This window comes from Oxyura jamaicensis, chromosome 10 (genome assembly GCF_011077185.1).
Source record: "Oxyura jamaicensis isolate SHBP4307 breed ruddy duck chromosome 10, BPBGC_Ojam_1.0, whole genome shotgun sequence".
Lineage (NCBI taxonomy): Eukaryota > Metazoa > Chordata > Aves > Anseriformes > Anatidae > Oxyura > Oxyura jamaicensis.
The window spans coordinates 10464563-10490454 of NC_048902.1; the positions used below are offsets into that span (position 1 = coordinate 10464563).

At 55.5% G+C, this 25892-nt stretch overlaps 2 protein-coding genes across 6 annotated transcripts in view; both read left to right on the plus strand.

Moving 5' to 3' along the window:
- CPEB1 (cytoplasmic polyadenylation element binding protein 1) overlaps positions 1-25376 on the plus strand; it is a 36229-nt gene extending 10853 nt beyond the window's left edge. For 2 of the 5 annotated variants that reach the window (XM_035335778.1, XM_035335780.1), the window contains exons 3-12: positions 2975-3163; positions 17303-17529; positions 18475-18724; positions 18978-19091; positions 19387-19491; positions 20450-20586; positions 21458-21656; positions 23040-23134; positions 23335-23415; positions 23975-25376. In XM_035335778.1, the coding sequence (XP_035191669.1) occupies positions 2975-3163; positions 17303-17529; positions 18475-18724; positions 18978-19091; positions 19387-19491; positions 20450-20586; positions 21458-21656; positions 23040-23134; positions 23335-23415; positions 23975-24085 (1508 nt within the window). In that variant the 3' untranslated portion in view covers positions 24086-25376. Of the gene's footprint in view, positions 1-2188; positions 2713-2974; positions 3164-17302; positions 17530-18474; positions 18725-18977; positions 19092-19386; positions 19492-20449; positions 20587-21457; positions 21657-23039; positions 23135-23334; positions 23416-23974 lie in introns of those variants that run through there. The other 3 variants (XM_035335782.1, XM_035335781.1, XM_035335779.1) reach the window with 3 other exon arrangements.
- Positions 25377-25661: 285 nt separating this feature from the next.
- Positions 25662-25892, plus strand: part of RPS17 (ribosomal protein S17) — a 3004-nt gene continuing 2773 nt past the window's right edge. The window contains exon 1 of the mRNA XM_035335787.1: positions 25662-25781. Coding sequence (XP_035191678.1) covers positions 25779-25781 — 3 coding nt within the window. The 5' untranslated portion in view covers positions 25662-25778. The remainder of the gene's footprint in view (positions 25782-25892) is intronic.

Below are 25892 nucleotides of genomic sequence, written 5' to 3' on the forward strand. Positions count from 1 at the left end.
TTGAGCTGCAAGTTAAGGGTTGAGCCGTGTGGAGATGCTCCTTGTTAAGAAGCCTTTGAAATGCCTTAAATGTGGGGCTAACATTTGAAGTCTGAAAAATGCAGCTTTCTGTCGGGGCGGCGGTGTGGAAAGCTGCCCAGCCTGCACTGCCGTGCGCTCTGGCTCTGGGGACGTCCCGGACCGGTGGGAGGATGTCGCCTGGGAGAGCTGCTGAGACTCGCACAGGAGCGCTTAGCTAAGGACCTGCTTCTCAGGATGCTGCTGAAACAAAACCTGACCGGCTCGGGCACGAGCCCAGCGCAGCAGCACGGCTCCCTCTGCCATGATGGTTGGGTTCCGGGGGCAACTCCAGGGAAAAACCCAGGTTGGAAAGATTCGGGCTGGTTCTCGGGGCTTGGAAAAATCTGCGGCAAAGCATTTGGGCTGGGCCGGGCTGGGTCAGATTGCAAAGTGAAACTAATATTTGGTAGGCATGTACTTGCAACTAACTTGAGGTTGTGACTCTTCAGACTGGATTTCTGTAGGAAATTAATTCCTCCTGCCCCACATCCTATTAGTTTTACATGTGCCATTAACAATCGGCTGCTTTGTAACAAATTTCCATTCTCTGAGTTTGAGAATAAGATTCCAGAAATTCGGTTAGCTTCCCTAAGTTTTTTCCTTGATGACCCATATCCATCTTTCAGTGTGGCTGTTCGCTGTTAAAGGGGAAGCAGGCTTGTGCTGGCTGTTTGCTTCGCTTGGGAGGAGGTCTAATTAAGAAATGCTGGTTATCTAAGTAAATCCTGCTTTGTGTTTCAGCAGCTATGTCTGTAAACTGAATTGCAGAGAGAGCTCATCTTCAATGTAGGTTGAAGTTGTCAGAAGGAAACATAGCTCTGAACCCAAATCTGATTGGGTTTAATTAAACAAAATAGCTTATTTCCTGAGAAATAGGGGTAGTGAGGGAAAGCTGGCATGTCTGGCTTAGGATGCTGTGGTGTGAGCGCTTTGAGTTTGTTCCCTATTTTCCTTATTTGTTCAGTGGTGGGTTTTCCAGAGGGGCCCTGGATGGGATTTGAGTTCTGTCTGTTCTCTGCTTGTGTTCATGCTTGCCAGAACATCAGGTGTGGTGGGAGTTTGGTGGAGACAGTACAAAACCTGTGAGATCCTGCTCCCCAGGTGGAAGGTAGCCTCTTCCCGCCAGGGATGGGACTAGAGCGGAGCACTTGTGTATTTCCATAAACACCAAAATGTTGCATATTCATATGGGCAAGTTATGGTTGCTGTGGGAACTGAGTTGTCTGAGCAATGTGCCTTTATCCTCTCCTCCCTACAGCTGCATTATAAATGTTCTTAGGGCCTGTCCAAAACGAGCAATCTGAAAACTGTACGGGAGGAATTAATGCAGTAAAACACCCAGCCGAAGATGCGGCACGATGCTCTCAGAGAAACACTCGATGCTGTTACAGGCACCTGGTAGCGATGCGACTGAATTGGCGCTACAGCTCGTACTAGCACTACTAGGGGAGTAGGAGAAGCTGTGTGGGTGCTGTGCCAGTGAAGTACCGTGGAGGAGGCTGTGACCAGGGAGGCAGCTGGTTGTCGGCAGGTACAGTTTTAGCTGGTTGCATCCCGACTGTGGTGTTTTAGCCCCCTGAAATCACCGCAGGGTGAAGGCAAGGGCCCCACCTAGGTGTCTGGCTGTGCTGGGTGGTAAGTGAGGAGGGATCTGGCCGTGGGTGCAGGAAAGAAGGCCTGTGGAGGCCGGTAGGCTGCCTGGGATGGCCGGGGCTGCACGTGAGGGATAACGTGACGGGCTGGAGTCGCTGAAGAGCCGCGAGCGGTGTGTGCGCGAGGTGCACATCTGATGGCACAGTGGGAGGGAAGGGGGCAGGGGGAGGAGGAGGAGGAGACAGCTGCCACTGCCTGGAGCTGGCTTATAAATGCCCTCTGACTCAGATTTCGGGTAGCACGGCTGAGCATCTTGTGGTTTCATCAGCCCCCAGATCCCGCATTAAGCTGGAATTCGCAGACTATGAACCTGCTGCGTTTCCCTAGGCTGTTGGCACGGGCTTAAACCGAGGCAGGAATCCGGCGTCTCCAGTACCGTAGGCTTGCGCACCTCCCGCAGGGGAGGGGAGGGCTCAGGGCAGGGGGGGACCGGGCAGGCGGAAGGGAAATAGGCCACGGAAATTCCCAATGGGAAATGGGTCCTGCGCTCCCTACGCCGGTGTGATGTGCCCACGCGGACCGGACAGGGATAACGCGCTTCCCTCTGGGTAGCGGGGAGGGGGTGAAGGTTATCCTTGTTACTCAGTGGTAAACAATGCAGAGTCAGGGAGGCAGAGTGGCCAAGCAGAACCGAATAGATTATGCTAGCAGAATTGTGAAGCTTTGCATCGGGCTCTGAACTGGAGCCAGCAGCTGGAGGCTGTCCAGGACTAAAGTGTTTTTGGGTTTTGTGGGTGGAGGGAGGCGGGGACAGGAGAGCTGGGTAGCACTAAAACTAACTGTCTGCTCTGTCGCTGCTGCGATCGTCGTCGCTGGGGGGATCGCTGTCTGCTGTGCTGTGGAGCTCTGCTTTTGTGCTGCCTGGCTTACTGGAGCTGCACCCCTTTCCTCCTGCCTGCCGCCTTGTCTTTTGGGGGAATCCATCCTTTCTTCTTACCCCTATTTTGTAAGAGCTGATGCGGTTATGTTGCATGGCTGAGTGACGTCACTGTCAGCACAGTAAGCATCAGCAGCCTGGTCACATGCTGACCCAGTCAGTAATGCAGGCGGGATAGGAAGGTGGAGGGGCTGAGGGGGGTGGGGGGCTGGTTTCTGGACATATGGTAGCCCTCCCTTTTGGGGCGCAACTGCTGGCTGCGGCGGCAGTGGCTTCAGAGCAGCGCCAGACCTGCCTTGGGGCTTAACGCTTCGGAAAACTCCTTCTTCCGAAAGAAAAGCAGCCCTGAACTCTCAAGCTTCTGTTTGTTCTCAATCTGAGCAGACTTCCAGGACTCTGAAGAAGCAGTGGCAAGCAGGATGCTTTTCCCCACATCCACGCAAGAGTCTTCCCGTGGCCTCCCCGACACCAATGACCTGTGCCTTGGCCTGCAGTCCCTCAACCTGACAGGGTGGGACAGACCCTGGAGCACCCAGGACTCTGACGCTGCAGCACAAACCAGCACACAGTCCGGTGAGTCTGACACGCAGCAACAGTTGCTGGATTCCTTTTATATTTTTTTTGCCATTTTAAAGCTAATGCAGAGCAATTGCTTGTGTAACGGGGTGCTGGCAGTTTCCGATGGGGGCTTGTTGCCCTGTAGTGCTTGTATAACGTGGTGGTGAGGGCAGGGTTGAGTTGGGGAGGCTGTGGCTGGCTGTGCCACAGCCCCCTCTGCTCTGCCATCAGTTCACTGCAGGCAGAAGTGCCCGGGCTTATCTTTTGCTGTTGCTGTGACGCCGCTGGAGGAATAACGCAGCCGAGAGGAGAAGAGAAATCCTCTCCTTGCGCCTGCATGGAGTGGGTGGGGGGTGTGGTGCTAGGGTGCTGAGCACGCTGCCTGCGAGCACAACCCAACTTCGTTCCAGTGGCCGGAGAAAATCCCCAGCGGCAGGCAGGACACGTTGCAGCCGTGTGTTTGCGGAGAGACCCCCTTCCTGGCCGCGAGAGTCCCGGCGGCAGTGCTCGCCCCTGCGCCACAGCAGTGCTGGCTGCACGACTGCCTCTGGGGTGTGGTAGGTGCAGCCAGCACCTGGCAAACAACTTCAGCCTGGAGGTTTCGGAAGGAGGCTTCCCCAGCTGGAAGCATTGCTCTGCTCTGAGCAGCGGGCTGGAGGAGGTGCAGTGGAATGGCTTCTTGCTTGAACCCCTGTGGTCCAGCGCAAACCTACGTGATCGGCAGGGTGTGGGCTCGCAGCCGTGCTGCTGGCTTCCCTTCCCCCAGTGCTGCATCCCCAGCTGGGATGGGATGGGGAGTCCTGGGGGTGCTGGACACTCCCCAGCACCACACAGGGCTCAGTTAACTCCTGCAGAGGTACCAGCCTTCACTGTCAAACTGTGTATGACACTGTATGCACAGGATGAGGAAGGGGTGCCCCATGCACAAACTCAATGCAGCTCCCTGTTGCGGGGCAGGGGGTGTGGTAGAGAGGGACGTGTTCATTTCCCAGCCTCGCGGGGCTGTAAGGACCAGCTTCTTCAGCGCTGGCGTGCTCATTCAAGTATCAGTCCATGGAAAGATCTAGTGCTTTGGCAGAGTTTGTACAAGTTCAGCCTGGTTGCTACAGAAACTCATCCCTTTATAGCAGCACGCTGCTGCTTTGTTAAAAGGGTAGTGCATCTCTGCGCAGACTTGGGTGACACAGGAGGCCCCAGGCATGAAGTTGCTGCTGACAGGAATGCAGATAGCCCCTGGGCAGTGCCGTGCGGGTGTCTGGGGGGGCAGGGGATGCTGCAGGCCACCTCCAATGCCCAGCCGCTTACACTGTGCGTGCTCTGAGGGGGTGCTGCCCCTGGATGGGCAGAGCTGGGCTTTTGGGACACAGCACAGCATGTCACCGCATCGGTCCTAAAAATCACTCGTGGGGTGGTGGAGTTTGAAATGACAGCTTTGTTTGCACAGCTCATTTGAGTTCCCACATCCAGTTTCCCCAAGACAGAGCTCACGGGCCCTAGCACAGGCAACCAGGGTCTGCTACGGTCAGGCTGTGGTTGCTGTATTAAGTCTCCAGCACATGGTCCTCCGGGTTTCCCCGAACGAGCCAGGGAACACCACGCTCACTGCGTGTCCTGTAGCTGATTCACTGCCAGCTCAACCCCCGCTGAAGCATTGTGGGGGGATGGAGGAATGGGAGTTATCGGTGCTGTGGGCTAGACAGATGCCTTAGAACAGGCTGTGCGCAGAGCCCATTATGGCAGCCAGCAGGCTGTAGGGCCCTAAGCTGTGTTACAGGACTGTAATGTGAAGGATCACTTAAAGGAGGCTATGTCGGTGCTGAACCGTCCCTCCAGCACTAACCGCGGCATGCAGGGCTGGCTCGTAGCGCTGCAGAGCTGGGGCTGTCATGCACTGGGGTGGCTGCTCTGTGCTGGTGTCCCAGCCCCACCTGATCTGGTGCGGCTGTCCCCAGCTCTCTCTTGGCCAGCTTCCTGCCAGGCTGCGTTGGCAGAGGTGCGGGTGTCTCTGCAGCGCTCTGCCAGGCAGGCAGCAGTGCTTGTACGAGCCTGTGGCAGGCTTCTGCGTGCCGCAGGTTGAGCTGTGTGGACTGGTGCTCAGGGATGTGTGTGCTTCCCAGGGTGGGGGGCTTCTGGTTTCGTAAGGGAGGTGAATTTTGGGGGTGACTTGAAGGTGCTGTGGTGACCTTCCTGCTAGCAGAGGCTGTGCCCGGTGCCCCTGTGGACCGCAGCGTGTTGTGCTGGAGCTCCTGCCACAGAGGCTTGGGAGGAGTGGTGGAAAGGGGCTATGCCTGGGTGGCCCGCATCCCCTGGGTGCTTGTGGTAGCAGCAGCTGTTGGGAGGTGGCACCTGACATTGTCTGGAGAAGAATTCCTCACTTTCACTCCTGGTATTCCCTTGGTACAGGAGGTGGGGATGACTGGGGCATAAACCAGCCCAAATGCAGCTGTGTTGCTTCCCTGGAGGAGCCTCGGGCCTTCGGAGCAGCCATGCTGTATGGTTGGGGTGTCCTGAGACCGCATTCCCCCTCTCCATCCCACCCTCCCTTCCAGGACATGCAGCAGCTAGGCCAGGCATGCTCCTTGGCCTGCCAAGTTGTTCCTGTCCCGCTCCAAGCACTGTGGGGATGGCATCTGCTCACTGGGGAAGTGTAAACGTTGGGGTCTGCCTGCGGCTGAGGTATGGCTTCAGCCTGCCTACGCCTCCTGTGGCCGCAGAGCCATGGCTGCCTGCTCTGCCAGGGCCCTGGAGCAGCAGTGTGAAGCTCCGTGGGAGGGGAGGCCGTGTAGCTGGGGAGCTCCTCTCTGGGTGGCAGAGGAGCACTCCTAGGGCTGCGAGCGGTGCGGATCTGAGGAGCTAGCAGACATTTGCAGGTGGCCTGGCCATGCTGTGGCTGAAAGGAGGACGTGGGCTGGGTGTTTCCATGTCCAGGCACTCCTAGCACCCAGTGTTGCAGCCTAGGATGCTGCATGAGCCTGCTCCGTAGGGCTGGGATCTCTTCTGGGGGTGTTCTGTGGGCAGGTGAGGCTGTGTCAGTGCTGGGCAGTCTCTAGGGGCTGGGAAGGGATGGTGCTGCTGGCACCCAATGCCTTTGGAAGGTTCCAGCAGTGACTCAGCTGCGCAGACCCATGGGGAGGTGGCTGGGAGGGTGGAAGTGCAAAAAGGAGAAAAAAAAAGTAACAATCAGGCTAAAAATACTGCTGATGTGGTCCCCTGCAGTGCCTGTGCTTGAGCACTGATGAGCTGGGACCTCCTCTGCTGCCTGTCGTCCCTGCCAGCACGGAGCTCTGAGCCAGAGGGAAGGACCCGCTGGCTGCACACCCTCCTGGTGTCACCTTGCACACCCAGGGCAGTGGCACGGCATGGCTTGGTGCAGCAGGACCTGGTGCCACACCAGAGGAGGCCAGGGCGCAGTGAGGCTGGTTTGTAAGCTCTGGTCCTGCCTCTGACCCTCTTCCCAAAGGGATGCTGGAACGACCGTGCTGGGCCGGGCTGTTTGTAATGCGCCTTCCTTCTGGGTGCAGCACCGTAATGCACCGAGGACGCGTACTTAGCCCTTGAGAGCGTGCCAGACGCACTGCCAGCCCCTGAAGCTGGTGTCTGGAGAGAGCCTCCCCGGGAGGCAGCAGCTGCTGCAGGCTGGAGCCGCCTGCATTTATTGGCTGTAGGAGTGAACTGCTGTCTCATAGCTGGGAAGGCACATCAAACCCGCTGCTGCCACTAGATCTGTCAGGCTGGAAGTACTTCATCGAGCCCCAGAAAGCTGCTCGGTGGCCTGGGGAGGGGCTTTTGCAGGAAACTGGCCTTAAGCACTTCCAGTGCTGGCATCCCAGCTGTCTTTCTGGAGGCAGCATTTCCCCTTTACAGCATCCCAGCAGCAGGCAGCCGCTTGCCTCAAGACCTCTGTGTTCCTCCCTCTGCAGAGGCAAGGAAGGGGTAAGAGGCAGCAAGGCAGGACTGTCCTTGATGACATCCTTTATCTTTCCTGTTCCTCAAGGAGCACAAGCAAATGGGGTCCTGTTCCAGTTCTTGCCCAGTAAACCAGTGACAGCGGCATCCAGGCAGTGTGGATCTTAGGGCTCCCTCACTGGTGTTTTGCCTGCGTGCCAGCTGCTTGGTCTGGCTGGCCTGGTCTGCCCTATATTGGGTTAGTCTCAGCCTCCCTATGTGGGACAGGCAGACTCGCCCACTGGGAAATCATCCTAAAACCAGTCTGTTAATGTGAAACTTGCCACAGTACCAACGCACTGGAGGAGCTTTCTGTCCTGTTCCCTGAGCCGAGTGTGGCCTCGATAGGCTCTAGCACAGGTGTGAGCAGTGCTTGGTGTTGGTTTCAGACTTCTCTGTTCTGCTCATGTCTCTGTAAAGAGAAGGGGCTTGATCCTTCAGCCCTTCTTCAGAGATCTGCAGCCTCTTGAGGCTTTTTGCTGAGCACTGGCTCTGGGGGGGATGACTGCCAGGGTGTTTTCAGAAGGATTGGCTTTGCTCTGTTATGTCAACTTTGTTCCCTTGCCCCTAAATAAGTTCTGAACGCTGCTATCAGTGTCTTGGGAAATTGCTGATGGTGGCTTTGCCCCCTGGAGGCTGTGATGCTGTCTTTGGGTGAGGACAGCCTGAGCAGATGTGCAATTCTTAAATGTCACTGAATTGTTAAGCATCACCATGAAGCTGCTGGTGTGGCATCAGACTCTGGTTTGGTCTTGGATTCCCTCTTGAGGCTGCAGCTCTAGCAGTGTCTGTACCCTCTGCTGCCAGCTCGTTCTCAAGCCTGGAAGTTACGGCTCTGGAGCTGGGGCAGTGGGCTGCGGTGGGGCAGCACTCCTGGATGTCCCCTGCCCTCAGTTCTGCTTCCCAGAGCACAGTGACGTCTTTCTGTAGTGTGAATGTGCTGGTCGTCTGTAGCTGCTTAAAGTCTGCTGGGCTGGGGCTGCAGGCGGTCTGTGTGCTGCCTGGCAGAGAGCTGGGGCCTCTGTTAGGAGGCTCTAAAGCCTGCAAGGCGAAAGCCCATCATCTCCTGAAGGGGGATGTGTCTTTCAAGACAAGACCTGTTGCACAGGAAGAAGTGCGGCTGTTTCCATGGACTCCTGGCCTTTCTTCCCAACAACAGCAGGAGGGACCTGCACACTGCTCCCCCAGGACTGGCTGTTTGCAGACTGTCTTCAAAATGCTGCATCTGTGGTGGCGGGCACCTGAGAAAACACCTCCTCCAGAGCTGGTTAGCTTTGGCAGAAGGAAGCAGGAAGCACCCCTCTTTCTGCAGGGTAATCCAGATTCTGTCCTTGTGTGTGCTGTGGCCACAGAGGAGGTCGGTGAGTGTTGCTGATCAGTCTGGGGTGGTTGTTGCTAACGAGCACTACACATCAGGTGCTGCCCTTCCTACAGAGCTGGAGCTGCTTGCTCAGAGTGCTCAGCTGCAGAGCTTGAGGAAGGCCCTGGAGGGACAGGATCTGGGTGAGGAAGTCCCCAGGGCATCCATTCAGCTTGGTTTGCTGCTGGGCTAACCTGTGCTGCAGCACGGTGCCAAGTGCCTGCTCCCAAGCAGGGTGGCAGCTTGGTGCTTTCTCCAGTGCCCCTCTACTTGTCCAGGTGCCCACTTGCTGTGTTGTGGACAAGTGGCTTCAGCAGCCAGTCTGTAAGAAAGGTCTTGTTTTGTGCTAGAGGAGGCTTTCTGGGTGAGAAGAACTCAGCATCAGGTAACTCCAACTTGTGTGCCACCAGAGCACCTGGGAAGGACTTCTCTAACTCCCTGTTGATGGGGGAACCTGTCTGGAAAGACTCAAAGTATTTTTGTTGTGCTGGCTCAAGGTGGTGACCACCTCCTGTTGGCCTCAGACCTGTGCGTGGCTTGGGCAATGCAATAACCGGAGGCTTGCTGGCACTGGGGATCCTGGATCTTGTGTGCTCTGCACCTTTCTTCTTCAGAAGAGAATGAGCTGCCTGGTGGCTCTTTGAGCCCTGGTCCTTCTGGGGAAGCCTGCCTGCTGTTCAGGGCTTGCTGGTGGAGTACAAACACCGTTGCAGTGCCTGATATGAGTTGTTATAATGCAATAAGGGAGGATATCCAATTTTCCAGGCTGGAATCTGGCTTGCCTTGCAGGGTCTCCCGCATGCCTGTTGTACTGCAGCAGTGCCTACGTGATGGCCTGCCTAAAACCTTGCCCCGTGCCATCTTAGCTCCTGTAGGGCTTTTCTGAGGATGTACGTGGTGTGGATGCTTAATGGGCACTTGTTTCTTGAGGATGTCTTGGTAAGGGCTGATCACGCTCCATGGGCTGATTTCTCAGCTGCTGGCCAGAACTGGTGGTGCTGAGGAGCAGAAAGCCCGGAGCACAGGATAGCCAGAGGCTGTTGGTGCGGCAGCAGTGCTTGATCCTTAACAGAATAACTTTATGTATCAAATAAGTAAAACAAGTATCCAAACTCCAAGTTTGCAATTGGTTTCTAACGGAAGCTGCTCTTAATCCAGCTTTTAGATCTGCCATTTGAGCAGCTTCTCCTAAACAGTTTTTTCTTGTGCTGATGCTCAAAGGCAGGAGATGCAAATAGGTGAGCAACTTGAGCAGGAACCTACCCAACATCTCTGCCTGCATCTAGCAGGAGCTAAAGTGGGTCAGGGCAACCTCGTGGCTTGTGCTGAAGATGGCTTTCAGGAGCAGGCATGCCCCACCAAAAATCCTCTCCCTTGGTTTCTCCTGGGAGGGAAGGATGTCTGAGTGTGCTCTCCCAAGCATCCGAGGGCCTGTTGCTGCTGCCTGGCCACTGAGCTCGTGAAGGTGATGGCAGACGAGTGTGGGTGCAAGGAAGGCACAGACTTCTCAAGCATCTGATCGTTGGTGGAAGTGTGGTGGAGAAAATGCTCCAGCAATGGCTGATCTCCACCCTTCATAGACAAGCTGTCTGTTGCTTCATCGCCTGGTGATGCCGGTGTGTACAAATACGTGGGGCTTGTGGAGCTTCCATATAAGCTTTTGACACCGGATTGTAGATCGAAGTGTGTGCCTCTCATCTGGCTGCTGAAATGAGCCTTAGAAGTGTGCCCTCCCAAGGAGAGCATCAGAGCTGCTCTTCGGTGGCTCTGAGCTGCCCCAGGCGACTAGCAGCTTAGTCTTTTTTTCCACTGTGATTGATATTGGAGGTGGTGGCAGGGTGTTTCAGATGTGTGCAAGCTCTGGCCTGGGGTAAAATTCATCCCCAAAATTCTGCCAATCAAATGAGGGATAGGGCGGACAAGTTTTCTTCCAGCCCTTGTGCTGCTAGGTGTCTAAGCAGTGGAAGGGGACTGCTTACTTGCTGGGCAGCGTGAGGCATGAAAGGCTCTGTCTGCTGCAGCTCACCTGTGGTAACATGGTAGCTCTTTAGAAGAAGCCCTGAATGTGTTTTTATCTTAGTGCATTGCTACAAACCCTGCAGCATGTGCAAGGCCCAGTGCGTCCACCTGGAGCTGTGTGAGGGCACTGCTGGAGGGTGGCTGGTCTGAACCCGCCTGCCTGCGGGCTCAAGACAAATCACCTTCTCCAAGACCCCGCATGGGGAATGGGACAGGCTGGGAAAGCAGCGTAGCCCTTGGGGGCTGAAGAAAAAGAAACATTCTTCAGGAGCATGGAGCATCTCCAGCCAGCACCACGTCCCGAGGCTCAGCACCTTGTGTCTGCACCTCTTGTTGTGCACAGTCCCTTAGGTGCTGGCAAAACAGCTGAATCACAGGTGAGGGCTGTGCTGCTGCCAGCTCAGGCTGCTCTCGGGCACAGCAGCTGCCATCCACGTGAGATGGCCGTGGAGAAATGCCCGGCTCCCCTCCTTGTGTGCCATTTCCCAAAGAGGCTTGCGTTTGGGGCAACGGCCTGTTTTAGTTGCTCTTCCTTTGCCCAGAGGGGCTTTTCTAGCACGCTGCTCCCCCATCGTTCTCCAAAGAGCTCTCCTTTTCCTAAAGCTGGTATCCTGATCGACTTGACACCCCACAAACTGTGATACAGCTGAGCAGCGAAAATGAGTCAGCCTCAGCCTTGTTATCACGGAAACTAACACATGCTGCGGAGTTTGCACCCTGGACGCTGCAGCAGATAATTGAGAGGAGTTCGGTACTTAAATATAGAAGTGTTTGTTCTTGAGGCTTGCAAAACTGAAGCTTGTTGTGCAGAATTTGACCTGAATATGTTGGCTTTTAAATATCTCTGGGACTGATGCGTCTTAAACCTTGCTGTATTTCACTGTTCTGATCTTTTAAGACGAATGCGGTTGTGGCAGTCTGCTTAGTGAATGCAATTACCTGCACGCTTCTAAAATCCTGAATCATGTTTTAGCTGTCCTTGCTGATTTTACATCTACCTCGGGCATCCATTTTCCCCTCCCAGAAACATTGTAGTAAATTCCCTGCCTCAAGAAGCAGTTAAGCTTGCTGTCAGCCAGGTCCTGCTCACTCAGAGCAGGAGGAGGACCTGTGCTCTCAAACGTTAATGTAATAAGCTTCTGTTCCTGGTTCTGCTGCTGTTTCCATTTTTCAGGGCACGCCGGGGAAGTGACTTACCATGTTGGTGCCAGAACCAAGAATAGACCTCAGGTGTCCTGACTCTAATTCTGCGGTTCAGCTGTGGGATCATGCTGCCTCTTTTTATTCCCCTGCCCCTTCTTAGCAAACCAGAAATAGCTGCCTGAATATCCTCAGTTCTTCTTTGTCCCACATGAAGAATCCATCAGGGCAGAGTTCCTTTTCTGTAGTTCAGAAACAAACAAAAACAACAACAGGGCTGTGCAATAGTTCTTGATTAGACAGTGGTTACTGCTGGCAAAGTGGATGCTTGATCACATCTACATCTGCTGGTCTGGGCTCTACTTTTCTTGAATGTTGGCATTTGGTTTGAGATGACTGACTTGTGATGTGCAGCTATGTGCCTCTGCCTTCAGGTAGCTCTTCTCATAACAGCAGTGACTTTTCTCCATCTGGAGTGATGGGAGCATAATGGAAGGAGGAGGATTTCAGCAAGACCTCAGGAGGTATCTGGGCTGCCGCTCTGATCAGTAGCGCTAGGTCTTGCTTGGGTGAGCTCTGAACACTTCAGGCTGCAGATCCCCCTCTTCCATTCCAGGCACTGTCCTATTGCTTCTCCACTCAGGAGGAAGGATTTTTCTTTTGCCATTAGTGGTTCTTCGCAGATTGTACCTGTTTCTCTGTGATCCGGTGTGTCTTTTGTAACTGCAGGCATGCTGGCTCCCCCAGGCAGCACAAGGTGCCATGGATGCAGGTGAGAAGTGCAGAAACCCCACTTGAAGTTAGTCTGGAGTACAGATCCCCCTTCCCTGTGCTGAGCAGGCCGAGTTCTAAGCAGCTTGGTGCTTGTTTGTGATGGAGGGTGAAAACTCACCCTGGCAGCCTGTCTGGCTGCGTCACTGCCATAACTACAGAGATGTTGGCTGTAGCTGTAGGAGGTGGTTAAGGTGCCCATTTGCCTTTCAGACATGCAAATGTTTCTCATGCCATGAAGCTGCTTCGTGTCTGTAGGAGGTGCTGCTTTTTGGCTGACTAAAACAGTCAGCCTGCTCCCACCCCACATGGGTAGAGTCTGGCTGGGTGGTAAAAACTGCAGACAAGCTGTTTTTCTGGAACTGCAGCAGGCTATTGTTTGGGACATCAGCCTTTTTTTCCCCTCTACAAGCTTATTTGACGAATTACAAAGAAACTGCACTGTGTTCAGTCTCCAGGGCCTTGGTCACGCTGCTTCCCTCCTCCGCCACCGTGCCCCAAATGTGCATGCAGCTCTGCAGCCTCTGGGCACGGCAGGTGTCACCGGGTGGAAGCAGAAGTGCTGTGGCTCTGAAAATCCTCTCCTCTGCTCGTCCTGGTGAGTTTTTTCCTATTGATCTCTTCACCCCTGCCTCCACAAGGAATGAGGGCAGAGGGACAGGCTTGCAATGTGAGTAGTGTTTGGAGATTGAAATGTCCCTGCCTCTACCCTTGCTGGTGGTGCCAGCCAGCAGAAGCGACCATCTCAGCGTTGTTGACCTGCTTGTACAAGTTCTGGTCCCTTCTAAGCAGGCTTCCTCCAGCCCTGCAGCGAGCTTTCAAAGGCTGAAATATGTATTCAGAGCATGACTTCAAAAAGTGGGTGCCTGTGCTCATCTAGCACTTGGTGCCACTGCCAAAAGCGGTGTCTGACTGCACACACATTAAGCATGCAGGTGCCAGACATTGCCTGTAATGCAGGAATCTGGGGCCTGGCACACTGCTTGGTGGAACGGGAGTCTCTTGTGCACGTGGCTACCTGCACTTGTGAGGGGGCTGGGAGCAGTGTGTGCTGCCCTGTGGCAAACTTCTTCTGTGGGGAAGCTTCCACTGGTGTCCCGATGGTGTGGGGAAGATCTTGAGCAGAGGGATGTGAGAAGAGTGATGTGAGTGCCTTTGCTCTGGGCAAGACTCTATTTCTGGGTAACTTGCCTAGAACAGATGCACCGCGGGGCAGAGGCGCTGCTCTGCTAGCAGCTGTGTGGAACGTGCTGTAGGATCCTTCTGCTGGGTGGTCTCCTGCAGCCCAAAGCTGAGGCCGGAGTCCTCGAGGACAGCTTAATGGTGGCAGGGCTCTTTGTCAGCTCAAGTCACTGGGAATAAAAATTCAGTGGCTGCTCTGTCTCTAGTGTTCTGCTTATCTTAAGGTCTTATTCAAAGCAGTAAAGCGTCATTTGTCATCAGCATAGCGGTAAGGTGGTGTATTTGCCCAGAGTCCTTCCCTGAACTGCTGACAGTGGTAAGCCCGGCTGCTCAGGGCTCATCTTTACAGCCATTTCTTGTAAAATAGGCTTGGTCAAAACTACCAGGAAGGTCTAATCCTTAAGTGGCTGTAAATAACAGTATGTGGGGAAGAAAGCCATATGCTTCAAGATCCTGAGCAGGTGCTGAAAATCTTAAATTGTAAATCTAACTGGAGCATGCAAGAATAAAAGCTCTCCTGAGTCTGGCTGCGTTGGGTGTTGGACGCCTTGCTGCTGGGGCTCCTTTCCCAGGGAGCACATTGCAAACAGCAGCTTGTGCTGGGGAGTTGTTGGTCTGAGATGGGGTGGGCTCACCTGGAACATGTCTGTAAGCAGGGCCAAGAGATGACTCGGGGTCTGCAGGACAGAGTTGGCTGAAAGAGAGAAGCCTGGCCATGGCTGTCAGCTCTGTGGCCGCATACTCCTGCTGTGAAGTGTGTGGCTTGGGTGTGATGGGTCCGGGATGCTCGTACCTCTTGGGGTCCCAGGATGATGCAGGAGTTGAGGGCACGCTGCAGCAGCAGTGTCCTGGTGGCATTTACTAGGAAAAGCAGGACTGGGTCTTCCAATGCTCATTCTCTAGAGAGCGTCCTGAACGCCTGCGATCTGGAAGAGTGCCATGCGGGTGTCAAGACTGCTCCACAGAGCTCTTAAATCTGTCAGTGTTTGGCTGACATGCTCAGAGATGGAGCATGCTGGCTCCGAATTCAGTCATTAAAGCTGCAGCACTGAGTCAAAAGTCAGAGCGGAGTTTCTATTAAAAGCTACTGGTTTTGCTGTCCCCTGCAAAGGAGAGTTGGCATGTGCCTCTCTTGCAGCTCTGAGCAGTGGCCTGAAAAGTTCCAGAAGCTTTCTGCCACCCGCCGTGCTCTGGACTCCGGGGCTGCTGTGTGAGCAGGTGGATGGGAATCGTGTGGACCCTTAGGCTGGAATTTCCCACAAGTGTGAAAAATACTTGATTGCTTGTTTTTAACTGCTTAAACTAAAAAAAAAAAAATAATAATAATCTGGTGCCTGCTGCTCCACTTCAGGATCTCCAGGGATGCTCCTGACACCGGAGATTGCTGATGCATCTTGCTTATGCACTAAAGATGGTTACCAAGTCTCCTCTCCTGCAGGCTCCCTGTTTGGGAGGGGAGATGAGGCAGCATCCCTGGATGTCTCTATCGAGTGGCCCAAATGACCTGAGAGGATCTGTTTGGGTGGCTGGCTTTTTCTGGCAGGGCCCTCCCCAAGGAGGGGGCCCAGTGGGTGACCCTGCTGGCAGGGAGCTGTGTGTGAGTGCTCCAGGTTGGTGGAGGGGTGCAGCGAGAAACAAGATCTGGTCTCCAGTGCGGATGTTTCCTAGGCTACCTGCAAGGGCTGACTTCAGGGGATGCAACCTGATCGCTCAGTGAGCATGAAGGAGCAAATGCTGAGCCTGGCTGGCAGCTCTTCCTGCCTGTGGCCCCGTGAGCAGCTGTAGGTGCTGAGATGAGCCCTTGGACCTGCTGGGGCTTGGGGGTCTCCCACAAGCTCAGCGCAGCCCCTGGCTCAGTTCTGGCTGTGGGATCTGTCAAAGCTGCTGGAGTGGATGGAGTCCATCTGCATTAACAGCAGGATGCCAGCGCTTCCTGACCGGCGGTCAGGAGTGGGTCAGTTGTAGCCAGCGTGGTGGTAGGTGCTGAAACTCAGGTGCCCCATGCTCTTCAGACACCTGAGCACTCGATCCCTTTAAGGCCAGCAGTCCTGCTTCTTGCAGACGCTGGTTTTGGCCTCATTGTTTTTCTATTTCTAGCTGCAGTGACATCCCAGCAATCCTGGGAGCAAATGTGTAAGCTGCGGCCGTAGCAAGCCAGCGTGGTGGCGGGGATGAGGGTGACACTACCGATAACCCTGTAACACCTCCAGGGGCTGCCACTGTGCCCCTGACCCCTTGTTGGTGCAACCGGTTTGGGGCTCTGGTCCCAAACCTCTGAAGGCAGTGCTGTAGCCAGGAGAGGAGGCACAGGACTGCATTGCCTGCTAGCCGTCAGCACGGTGTTTGTAGCACCCCAGGAGTGCCCACCGCACACGGGGTCGGTGTGGGGCAGCTTGCTGACCGGTGCTATGAACCTGCTGAGCTCGGTGGAGGAGGGCGTCAGTGCTGGAGCATTTGTCAGCTGTGCGGCTTGGGCCGTGGGATCAGCTGCTTTGCTTTGACTCTTGTACTGTTTAGTGACTAATCAGATTTTTGAGCCTGTTTAACAAATTCAGCTGTCTCCCTTGAACAATACGCTGGCTGTATTTTTAAACACATCACGTGGCTTCAGAGAAGTCGGCGAACCAGCGTAGTGCGGCTCGCCTGGGCTGGGAGATGCTCTGCTCTGCCCTGCTCTGTGCTGCGACGAGGAGGGAGCAGTCTCCTCCCCAGCTTCAGCTGTCTGCAGCAGCTTTCCCTCAGCTTCCTGCTGCTCGCGGGGCTGCTCCGCTCGAGCTCCGCCGACAGTAAGTACTGCCGAGGCTTCCTGTAGCTGCGGGGTCGGTCTGGCTTTTGCTGGTTCATCTGCATGTTGGGGAGAGCTGAGCAGATATTTGAAAAGCTCCCCGTGACCTTACCCTGCAGATGGTCTCTTTCCAAGTCTCCTTTTAGCACAGTGCTGAGTTCAGTCCTGTGCCACGGCTGAAATGAGAGAAGGAAGAGTTCTGTGCTCTTGCTGGGGAAATTCTTGGGGATAAAGCTCCGCAAACATGGGGAGGTGCTGTGGATGGAGCTAAGCTCCTGCAGACCAGCTCTGCCTCAGATAGATGCATCGAGGACCTGCCTGTGCCTGGCTGGGTTTTCTGTTGCTGTTTTGAGGTTCCTCACTGCAGTGTGAGGTTAGAGGTGCCAGCTCCCAGCAGGCGTGGGGCTTGGGGCTGGTACATCCCAGTGCTGCGTGTACCCTCGGCAGCTCTCCGTCACGGGGTTGACACCAGTGTCTAGTGGCTGTAGGGCACCTCAGTGTGATAGCACTTCTTTTAATGTCTGGTTTGGGCAGCATTTTAGACTGCAATTCCTCTTCTACACAAGAACTCCTGAAAACCTGGATTAAAACCTTGTGAGGCTGAGGATATCGTGTGTATCCCAAACTCGCTTTGCTGAAAACTGAAAGCTTCAGGGCAGGCTGCCTTGTTTCACAGCCTCTGAATAATTAAAACCATCTCTGAATGCTTTGCTCTTGTCACTTGATTTGGGGACGTGTTCAGCTTGCTGAGACTTGTTCCTCTTGTCCAGAGCTGGCTGGAGCTGTGCCCCCGTGGGATCCCACGTGGGTGGGTCAGGCTTTGCTCTTCCCAGCCTTCCACCTCCCTCACCGCCCGCATGCAAGGCAGTAGCACCTGGCATCTCCTGGGCCCTGCCCAGGAGGAAGGAGGCATTGTGCTGCAGCACTGACAAGCTGCATTTCTCTGTTGCAGTTCTCAGCATGCTGAGTAACCCTCTGGGGAACGTCCTGGGGAAGCCCCCACTGGGTTTCCTGCCCCTAGACCCCATCGGCTCAGACCTGTCGGAAAAGTTTTCCACTCCGGCACTGAGGAACTCCCGCCTGGACTCCCGTTCCATCCTGGACTCACGTTCCAGCAGCCCCTCTGACTCGGACACCAGTGGGTTCAGCTCAGGCTCTGACCACCTCTCGGACTTGATTGTAAGTCGGGGACCTGCACCTGCTCCCTGCAGCCTGGGCTCTGGTTCGTGGTGTCTCGCTGCATTTCTGGAGAACACAGGAGATGTGTGGGGCTGCGGCCTGCCCGCTTGGGAAGGGAATGCTGAGGGAGCTGTAATGCATGCAGTGAGGCTCTCCTGCAGCCCAGGGTTTGGAAGAAGGGCTGCTCGTGCAGTCCTCCCGCAGAACAGCCTAGCAGAATCCTTAGTTTTTCCTTAATATTTTGCTGCTCTGTGCCTGCAGCCCTAATGGGTTAAGGCAGCTCCTGGAGGGGCTGAGTGCTTGAGCTGGCGTGTGGCAGGGTGTGTGTCCCACTTCCACCAGTGAGGTGGCGAGTAGCGCAGCTGCCTCTAGCTGAGGCTTCTCGAGAGCTCCTGTCTCTGCCTTTCATTGCCCTTCCCCTTTGACTGCACTCCTCCAGCGCAGGCCTGCTTCTTTCACAGCAAACTGGGTCTAGCCTGCTTGTGCTCCCTAAAGCACAGCTAAATTTGGAAGCTGGCAAGCGAGGAGAGCGCCTGTCTCGCTGACCCAGTCTGCACAGCTGGGTCTGCCTGCGTTGCAGCGTGAGCGGCAGCTCTGGGTGCCAGCAGGGTGCCCTGGGCTTCTGCACATGGCATGGGCTGCTCCTCCTCGGGACCGGAGCATAAAGCTAGGGCCTCAGTTGCACCTGGCTCTGCACTCAGGCTTTGGCACTGTGGCTTCCTTAACTCCCGGGTGGGGATTGGGATCTCTGGTGGCAGGCAGCACATCTCTCCTGGGAAGGTCAGGTCTTCACAAGTGAGGTGAGGCAGTGGCTTTCCTGCCTTTGCCAGACCTCAGTCAGAGCAGGAGCATCCCCAGAGCCTCCTCTACTGGTGTGGTGTATGATCTCAAGTGCTACATCCTCCTGCTGGGAAGCTGGGCTTTAATGCGGAGTTTCTCTTGCAGTCAAGCCTTCGCATCTCCCCGCCTCTGCCCTTCCTGCCCCTCAGTGGGGTGTCAAGAGACCCCCTCAAGATGGGAGTGGGGTCACGGCTGGATCAAGATCAAGCTGCCTTGGCTGCAGTAACTTCCTCCCCAGCCAGTGCATCGAAAAGATGGCCTGGAGCTTCTGCGTGGCCTTCCTGGGATCTCCTGGACTCTCCAGAAGACCCCTTCAGTATTGAAAGAGAAGCCAGGCTGCACAGGCAAGCAGCAGGTAAGTCAGGTGGTGGGTCTCAGCAGGCTTCAGTGCCTGGTGGTGGCTTGTGGGAGGGGACCGGGTGGCCTGGCCCTGAGCTTGCAGCAGCTCAGACCTTCCATGCAGGCCTGCTTCTGGGTCCATGAGCTGGTGGAAGAACAGGCAGAGGCTGTCTGTGCAGCTGCCTCTCGCTGCTGCTGTAGTTCTGAACGGGTAACTGGGGGGATATGGTCCTTATGGTCCTCCTCTGAGTGCTGCCTGTTTGTCCAAGCTGTGAATGAAGCAACCTGCACCTGGAGTGGGCAGCTGCCTCCCCGAAACTACAAGAACCCTGTCTACTCCTGCAAAGTGTTCCTAGGCGGAGTCCCCTGGGACATTACGGAAGGTGAGCAGCACATGGCCATGCACACAGGCCTTGGGTCTTGGCATCAGGTGGGCTCCCATCCTCCCTGGGGTGCTGCTGCCAGCTCCCCTGCAGCCTGGGGGTAGGGAAGGAGCTGAAGCTCTGTGAAAAGAGCCACAACTCCCACTGGAGTTGCCAGCACATGGTGGTGCAGTGGATGGTTGCACCCTGGCATGGTGTGTGTGCAGCTTGCTCAGGCCTTCAGGAGAGCCCTGTGAGGAGGTGGCTGCAGGGGGAGCCATCTGAGGGGGACTGACTTCTCTCCTTCCGTGTGTAGCTGGACTGATCAACACCTTCCGTGTGTTTGGCTCACTGAGTGTGGAGTGGCCTGGTAAGGATGGCAAACACCCACGCTGCCCTCCCAAAGGTAATATGCCTAAAGGTAATAGCGACACGGTAGGGTTACTTTTTTCCCATGCTATGTTACAGCACGGATGCTGGGATGGTACGGCTGCATGCTGGTGACTGGATGGTACAGAGCACCCTAGGGTAAATGTCCCGCTTGCACTGGGGTCAGCACCAGGGTTGCGGAGCACTCACCTCCAACCTGTCCCTAGCAGGGTTGGGTGAAAGCCTGGGGGTGCAAAACTCCTGTCTGGTGCTTCCAGAGCCCAGTGTGGGGCTGTCCTGCTCTGTGGTGGCTGCTAGCCTCCTCTGGTGCAGGCACCCAAGGCACGTGTGCCCTTGGCGTAAAGCACCCACAGAGAATACAAATATGTGTTTGCAGCAAGCTGCGGGCACCAGCAAGTTGAACGGCCCCGTGGCTTAATCCTGTCTGAAATAGTTGGGCTGATGTGTAAGCAGTAACAAGTCACAGCATAAATGCAGTAGGTGGTTTGTAGCCTTGGCGCTGCCTCGTGGCCTTGCTCAGCCACCAAAGCACTGTGAGGCACAGTGTTGATGTTGACAATGGTGTAAAGCTCTGCGTTGATGTTCCTGAGATGAGGCTTCCAAAGTGCGAAGCTGAGCCTGCTGTCCTGCAGCCCGTGCTGTGGCCAGGCTGGCTGCAGCCACTTGACGTGTCTAGATGTGGCCGCAGGATGCGGTGGCCCAGATGTCCCTGAGCACGGTGACCTCTGATGGAGAGGAGCAGCCCCATCCTGCAGGGGGCTCTTCCCCAGCTCCGTGCATCAGCAGTGGATCCTGTACATCAGCAGTGGATCCCGCATGTGGTGCTTGAGCAGGAGTGACACTGCCTCCCAAGAGGAGGGATTGGGGACTGCAAGGGAGATGCGTGCAGGTCCTTTGGGTGCTGAGTGTTTTTGAAGGTGTTTGCAAGCTGGGATGGTCTTCCCCCCACTGCAGTTCTAACAGTTGTTCCTCTCCCTTCATCTCTAAAGGATATGTTTACCTGGTATTCGAGTCAGAGAAATCTGTGCGTGCTCTGCTCCAGGCATGCTCCCAGGACCTGCTGAGTCCTGACGGGCTCAGTGAATACTACTTCAAGATGTCCAGCCGCAGGATGCGCTGCAAAGAGGTGAGCAGGCCCGTCAGTTCTGCATCCCTTTGTTTGCAGAGACACTTCCATCCCTCAAGTTCTCTGTCAGACCTTGCCTGCTTGCAGAATGGCTGGCTCCTGGGTGTGCTGCAGGCAGGTATTTTTGGATCTGCAGCTGCTGCCCAGCACAGCCCTGGCTGGCTGACCGGTGCGCTGGCGGTGGAGGCGCTGCAGCAGCCAAGGGCTTGGGCTGGCACACCAGTGAGCGGGGCCTTAGCTGTAGATCAGGTGCAGCTGCACAAGTTTGTAGAGTTAAAGAATTGAGATTCAGGTCTTATCTAGACAGGCGCAAACTAATTGCACTCCAGACAGCTCTCCTGGTGTCTGGCTATTGGCAGCACTTTTGTGCCTGGTGATTTAGCTCTGGCAGAAGTTTCTCCTCTTCAGAGCCCTGTATCAGCTGTCTAGCAGATGGAAGCTCCCGTTGAAATTGGCAGTGGGTGGGTTGTTTCATTGATCCCTTCCAACAATAGGTTTCTGTGCGGGGAGGCATCTGACTGGGCTGTAAACATAGGTGCAGGCAGTAGGTAAAATTGGTCATGCCTGGATGGTTTCCTGGCTGCCAGCACCAATGGACTGGTGTTTTGGATTCCAGTCTGGCTGAAACAGAGCAGCCTGGAGTGTTTGTGTTCCCTTGGCAGGCCCCAGCTCTCCTGAGGTGTCTGGAGCTCCGGAGCTCTTATGCCCTGGATGTGGACCCTAAACAGCAATAACTGAAGGGGCATTTGCAGATTGGGGGCGAAGTCTTAAGGGCTTGGGTGGGTTCCTGCCCTCAGTTGAGGGTGCAGGATCTGTCTGGTGGTGGGATCACAGGCTCTTGGCACACTGACCTCCTTGTGTTTGCTTTCAGGTGCAGGTGATCCCGTGGGTGCTGGCAGACAGCAACTTTGTGCGCAGCCCGTCACAGCGGCTGGACCCCAGCAAGACAGTGTTTGTGGGGGCTCTGCACGGGATGCTGAACGCAGAGGCCCTGGCAGCTGTCATGTATGACCTGTTCGGAGGGGTGGTCTACGCTGGCATCGACACGGACAAGCACAAGTACCCGATCGGTGAGTGCCGCTCCTGCCAGGGAGTGCTCTGAGGAGATGCGCAGGCTGCAGCGGTGCCCGTTGCTTGGTCCCTTCCCAGGGCGCTGAGCTCTGCAGGACAAGCAGCCAGCAGGACAGACGGCCATCTGCCTCCTCCTCTCTGGGAGCAGATGTCCAGCCAGCTTCTTCCAGTAGCAGTGTTCCTTACTACCTGGCTGTGGGGATGCGAGACCAGCCTCAGGGGTGCTGGCAGAGATGATGTGCCTGGCACCTTCCGGTTCCCAGATTATTCTGCAGCAGCTCAAGGTTTTTAATGCCTCTTCAAGTGTTGCCGAAGGGTTTTCTGCCTTGGTTCAGTGCTGTGCACAGTCAGCTGCTAATGATCCTTAGATGCTGCTTGAGCTCTTCTGTCCCCAGAGCGGGGACAGCTGTGGCCGTTACGCAGTTGGGGCAAACTCAAGCCTGCTGGCTGCTGACCTCAGCACTGAAAGCACAGGTCTGTGGGAAAAACCCTGCAACAGAACACCAGGAGTGGGAGCAGTTTTCCAGGCTCAAGCTACGGGAAGGCTGCAGTGAGCCCTGTGTTTTGGAAGGGACTGTGAGTCTGTTGGTTGTCACCAGGCAGGAACAACTTCAGAGTTGGCTGGTGCTGAGCTGCCTGCTGCTCATCACTGTCCATGGACAGCTTTCTGGCTTTTCTGGTCAAGGCTGGGTGCCCAGGGCCTGGCTTGGGATGTGCTCATGGCACTGCTGAAGTGGCTTTTGGGGACAGTCCCAAGAGATCCCACTAAGAGGTGGAAGTGACCCTTGTAGAAAGGAAGGGTCCCCAGATGTGATCTCTGTGCCCCAGACCAGATCCAGGTCTCCCAGCCTTTGTCCTGTGATGCTGGGTGGGTGCTGAGGGGACAGTGTTAAATGTGTTCTGGGTGGTGCTTTGTGCTGTGCCCATCCCTGCTGCCTTCAGCTCTTGCTGCCAGCATGCAGGAGCATCGTGTAACAGCCAAAGCTCTTAGTACTCTAAGAAAGGAAACTCGTAGGTGAGCACAGATATGCTTTTCTGTAGCATAACGAAACTCGGCTGGAAATGAGTGGTGCAGGAGCACTGCTGACTGGCAGTGAAGATGCAAAAATGCAAGACTCTGGGATGAGTGGGAGGCTTAAAATAAAAGCTGCTGAGCTGTCTCGGCACTGGCTTATTTCAGGTGCAGGCGTGGAGCTTGCTGCTCCTGCTCCTCCTGTCCTGGCCCCAGAGCTCACACAGGCGTGGAAAATCCTTTCTGCTCTCAGCTGCCTGCAGTGCCTGCCTGGTGGAGGAGGCGGGCGGTGTGTGGGGCTCCTCATCTCCCCTGGCTCCTGCCTGGGGGTGCGGGCTTGGTGTAATGCTTGTGGTCTGGCTTCTTCCAGGGTCTGGCCGTGTCACCTTTAACAACCAGCGCAGTTACCTGAAGGCGGTGACCGCTGCCTTTGTGGAAATCAAAACTACCAAGTTTACTAAAAAGGTGAGGAGCTGGCGGGAGAGGTGCTGGGACAGCCCAGGCAGCTGGACTTGTGTGTGTGATGGGCGATACTGCTGGGAGCACCCCGACCAGCACAGCATGCCCCATGTTCCTTTGAGGGGTGCTGGTGACCCGTGTGGTGTGGCCCTGCTGGGGCTGCCCAGAGCCACCACGTTGTGCCAACTGCCTGGTTTCTTGTGCAGGTTCAGATTGACCCATACCTGGAGGACTCCATGTGCCAAGTCTGCAGCGCTCAGCCTGGCCCTTTCTTCTGCAGAGACCAGGTAATGCTTTCCCCGGCACCGTTCCTGCTCCTGGCAGCCCCATGCAGGGACTTCCTCAAGGAGGAGCTGGCTCAGCTCCTCACAGCTGTGGTGTTTGGGGTTCCCTGTTGTCCAGGCTTTCCCCTGGGGAAGGATGAGGTGTTGAAGCAAGAGTTCTGGAGGAGGCAGAGCCCTCCTGCTGCTCACCAGGGCAGAGGCAGCCTTCCCCTGCTGTCCTGGGGCTGCTCAAAATGTAGAGGATGCTGCCTGACCTCTGCTCACTGCTGAAGGAGCTGGGCCAGAGTCCAGCAGCTCCCTGTTGCAGTCTCGATGGGAGATGGAGCAGCAGCAGCATGCTCTGCTCCACCTCGCCGGGAGGAGACAGGAGTGGGAGAGCAGCAAGTGCTGGCAGAGCCCTCGGGCAGCATTGCTGGAATTCCCTCCTTCTGCTCAAGAAGCCCTCGGAGCTGCTGCATTGGTGTGGGCAGCGAAACCAGGGAGGGGGCTGCCAGCCCACAGGCTGCTGTGCGCTGTGTCCGCACATCCTGACTGGCGGCATTGCCCTCTGCTCTCCCCGCAGATCTGCTTCAAGTACTTCTGCCGCTCCTGCTGGCACTGGCAGCACTCCATGGAGGTCCTGCGTCACCACCGCCCGCTGATGCGCAACCAGAAGAACAGAGACTCCAGCTAAAGCGGCCGCCGGGGCTCGGGGGCCGCCGCGGGCGCAGGAGAAAGTCCTTTTGTTAACCTGCCAAGTGAAGAGCGCACGAGCGTGCCTGCTGGTGCCAGACCCAGGCTGGGAACGCGCTTCCTGAGGACTAATGGGGAAATCTTACATTCACGTTTGCACTTGCTGGTCTTTTTGTTTCTGCACTAATGCACAGTGAATTTTGTCGGGTTTTGTTTGGGGTTTTTGAGGGGGGGAGCACCCCTCAAGCGATTCTGCAGTTCCCAGACTTTGGTTCCTAGTTTGCTGACGAGAAGCAAAAAGGGCCGCGTGTTGAGAAGGTGTTTATGCAGATGCCTTCACCTAGGTTTTTTATTTATTAAAGGCGCTTTTTTACATTCCTTGCAATACTGATGGTAATAATGCAGGTCTCATTGGCTCCATTTTTTTGCAGTTGCCATACAGTGCCTTTCCATTCATTTAACCCCCATCTGAACGGCATAAACTGAATGTTCAGCTGGCGTTTTTTACTGTAACAACAAGGAGACTTTGCTCTTCATTTAAACCAAATCATATTTCATATTTTACGCTCGAGGGTTTTTACCAGTTCCTTTTTACACTCTTAAACAGTTTTTAAGTCGTTTGAAACGAGAGATTTTTCTTTCCTGGCAGCTTTTAACATTATTGCAATTTGTGTCTGGGGGCTGCTGGTGGAAAGTTGTAAATCGAGGTGTTTGCAACAGAACAGGACAGGATTTTTGGATTTGAAACTGGACCGGATAAACGATCTCTGAGCTGCTGTATATAGTTTTAAATAGTTTGTTGCACTTTTTTAAGTTGCACTTAAGGGGGGTTGATAGAGGTTTTTAATCACAAAGTCACAGGACTTACTTTTCTTTTGTAACTAGCTAAAAAAGGGCTGCGTTTCGGTGGACAGATGAAGGTTCATAGGAGCCCTTTCTCTTAGAGGGGACAAGTAATTTTCCTTTTGTTTAAGAAATGTATGAAGTAACGGTGCAGTCGACTGAAATGCTGCTGGGATTTGAGAACTTTATAGGTTTTTTTTTTTTTTTACTTTCCCCTCTATCGGAAGCTGTGTGCCAAAGAACCAGTGTCATAATTTCTCCCTTTCCTGCTGAGCTGATGTTGCATTGTTGCATATCCCAGCTGCTCTTTGTGGGTTTTTGTGAAGCTGTGTGTGAAGTCTCTACCTCATTGTAGTATATGCAGGCAAGACTGCACTCTCCTACAGATGCGTGGAGTAAGCTGTGGTGTAGTTTTTGGCACATAATAAACACGTTGCAGCAAAAAATAATCTTGCTAGCTTCCCTCTTTGCCCGCGTGCACCTTGGGGATGGGTGACCTGTCACCTGAGGGGCTGGGCGGGGACACAGAGCTCTGACCAGAGGCGCTCCTGGGGGCAAGGAGGTGCTGTGGGGGCCAAGCGCGGGGCCCCGGCAGTGACCGAGGCCGGCTCCGTGGCGGGCGCGGTGAGAGGGGGGCCGGGGAGGTGCCGGGGGCGGGCGTGGGGACCCGGGGCAGCGCTGGGGGCGTGGCCATGCCATAACCCAGGGCCTTACTCAAGCCCCGCCCACTTTCCCTCCCTGAGGTCCTCCGGGCCGCCAGGGGGCGCTGTGGGCGCCGCCCGCTCCCGGCGTCCCCTCGCGCCTCCCGCCCTCCCCTGCGCTCTCTTTCTCTCTGCGCGGCCGCCGCCGACATGGTGAGTGCCGCCGCCATCGGCCTCCATCCTCCGCCATCCGCCGCCATCCGCGGCCCCGCTGCCTGCGGCCGGCCCCGGGGAGCGGGGGGGAGCGGGGCGGGGGCCGCGGGG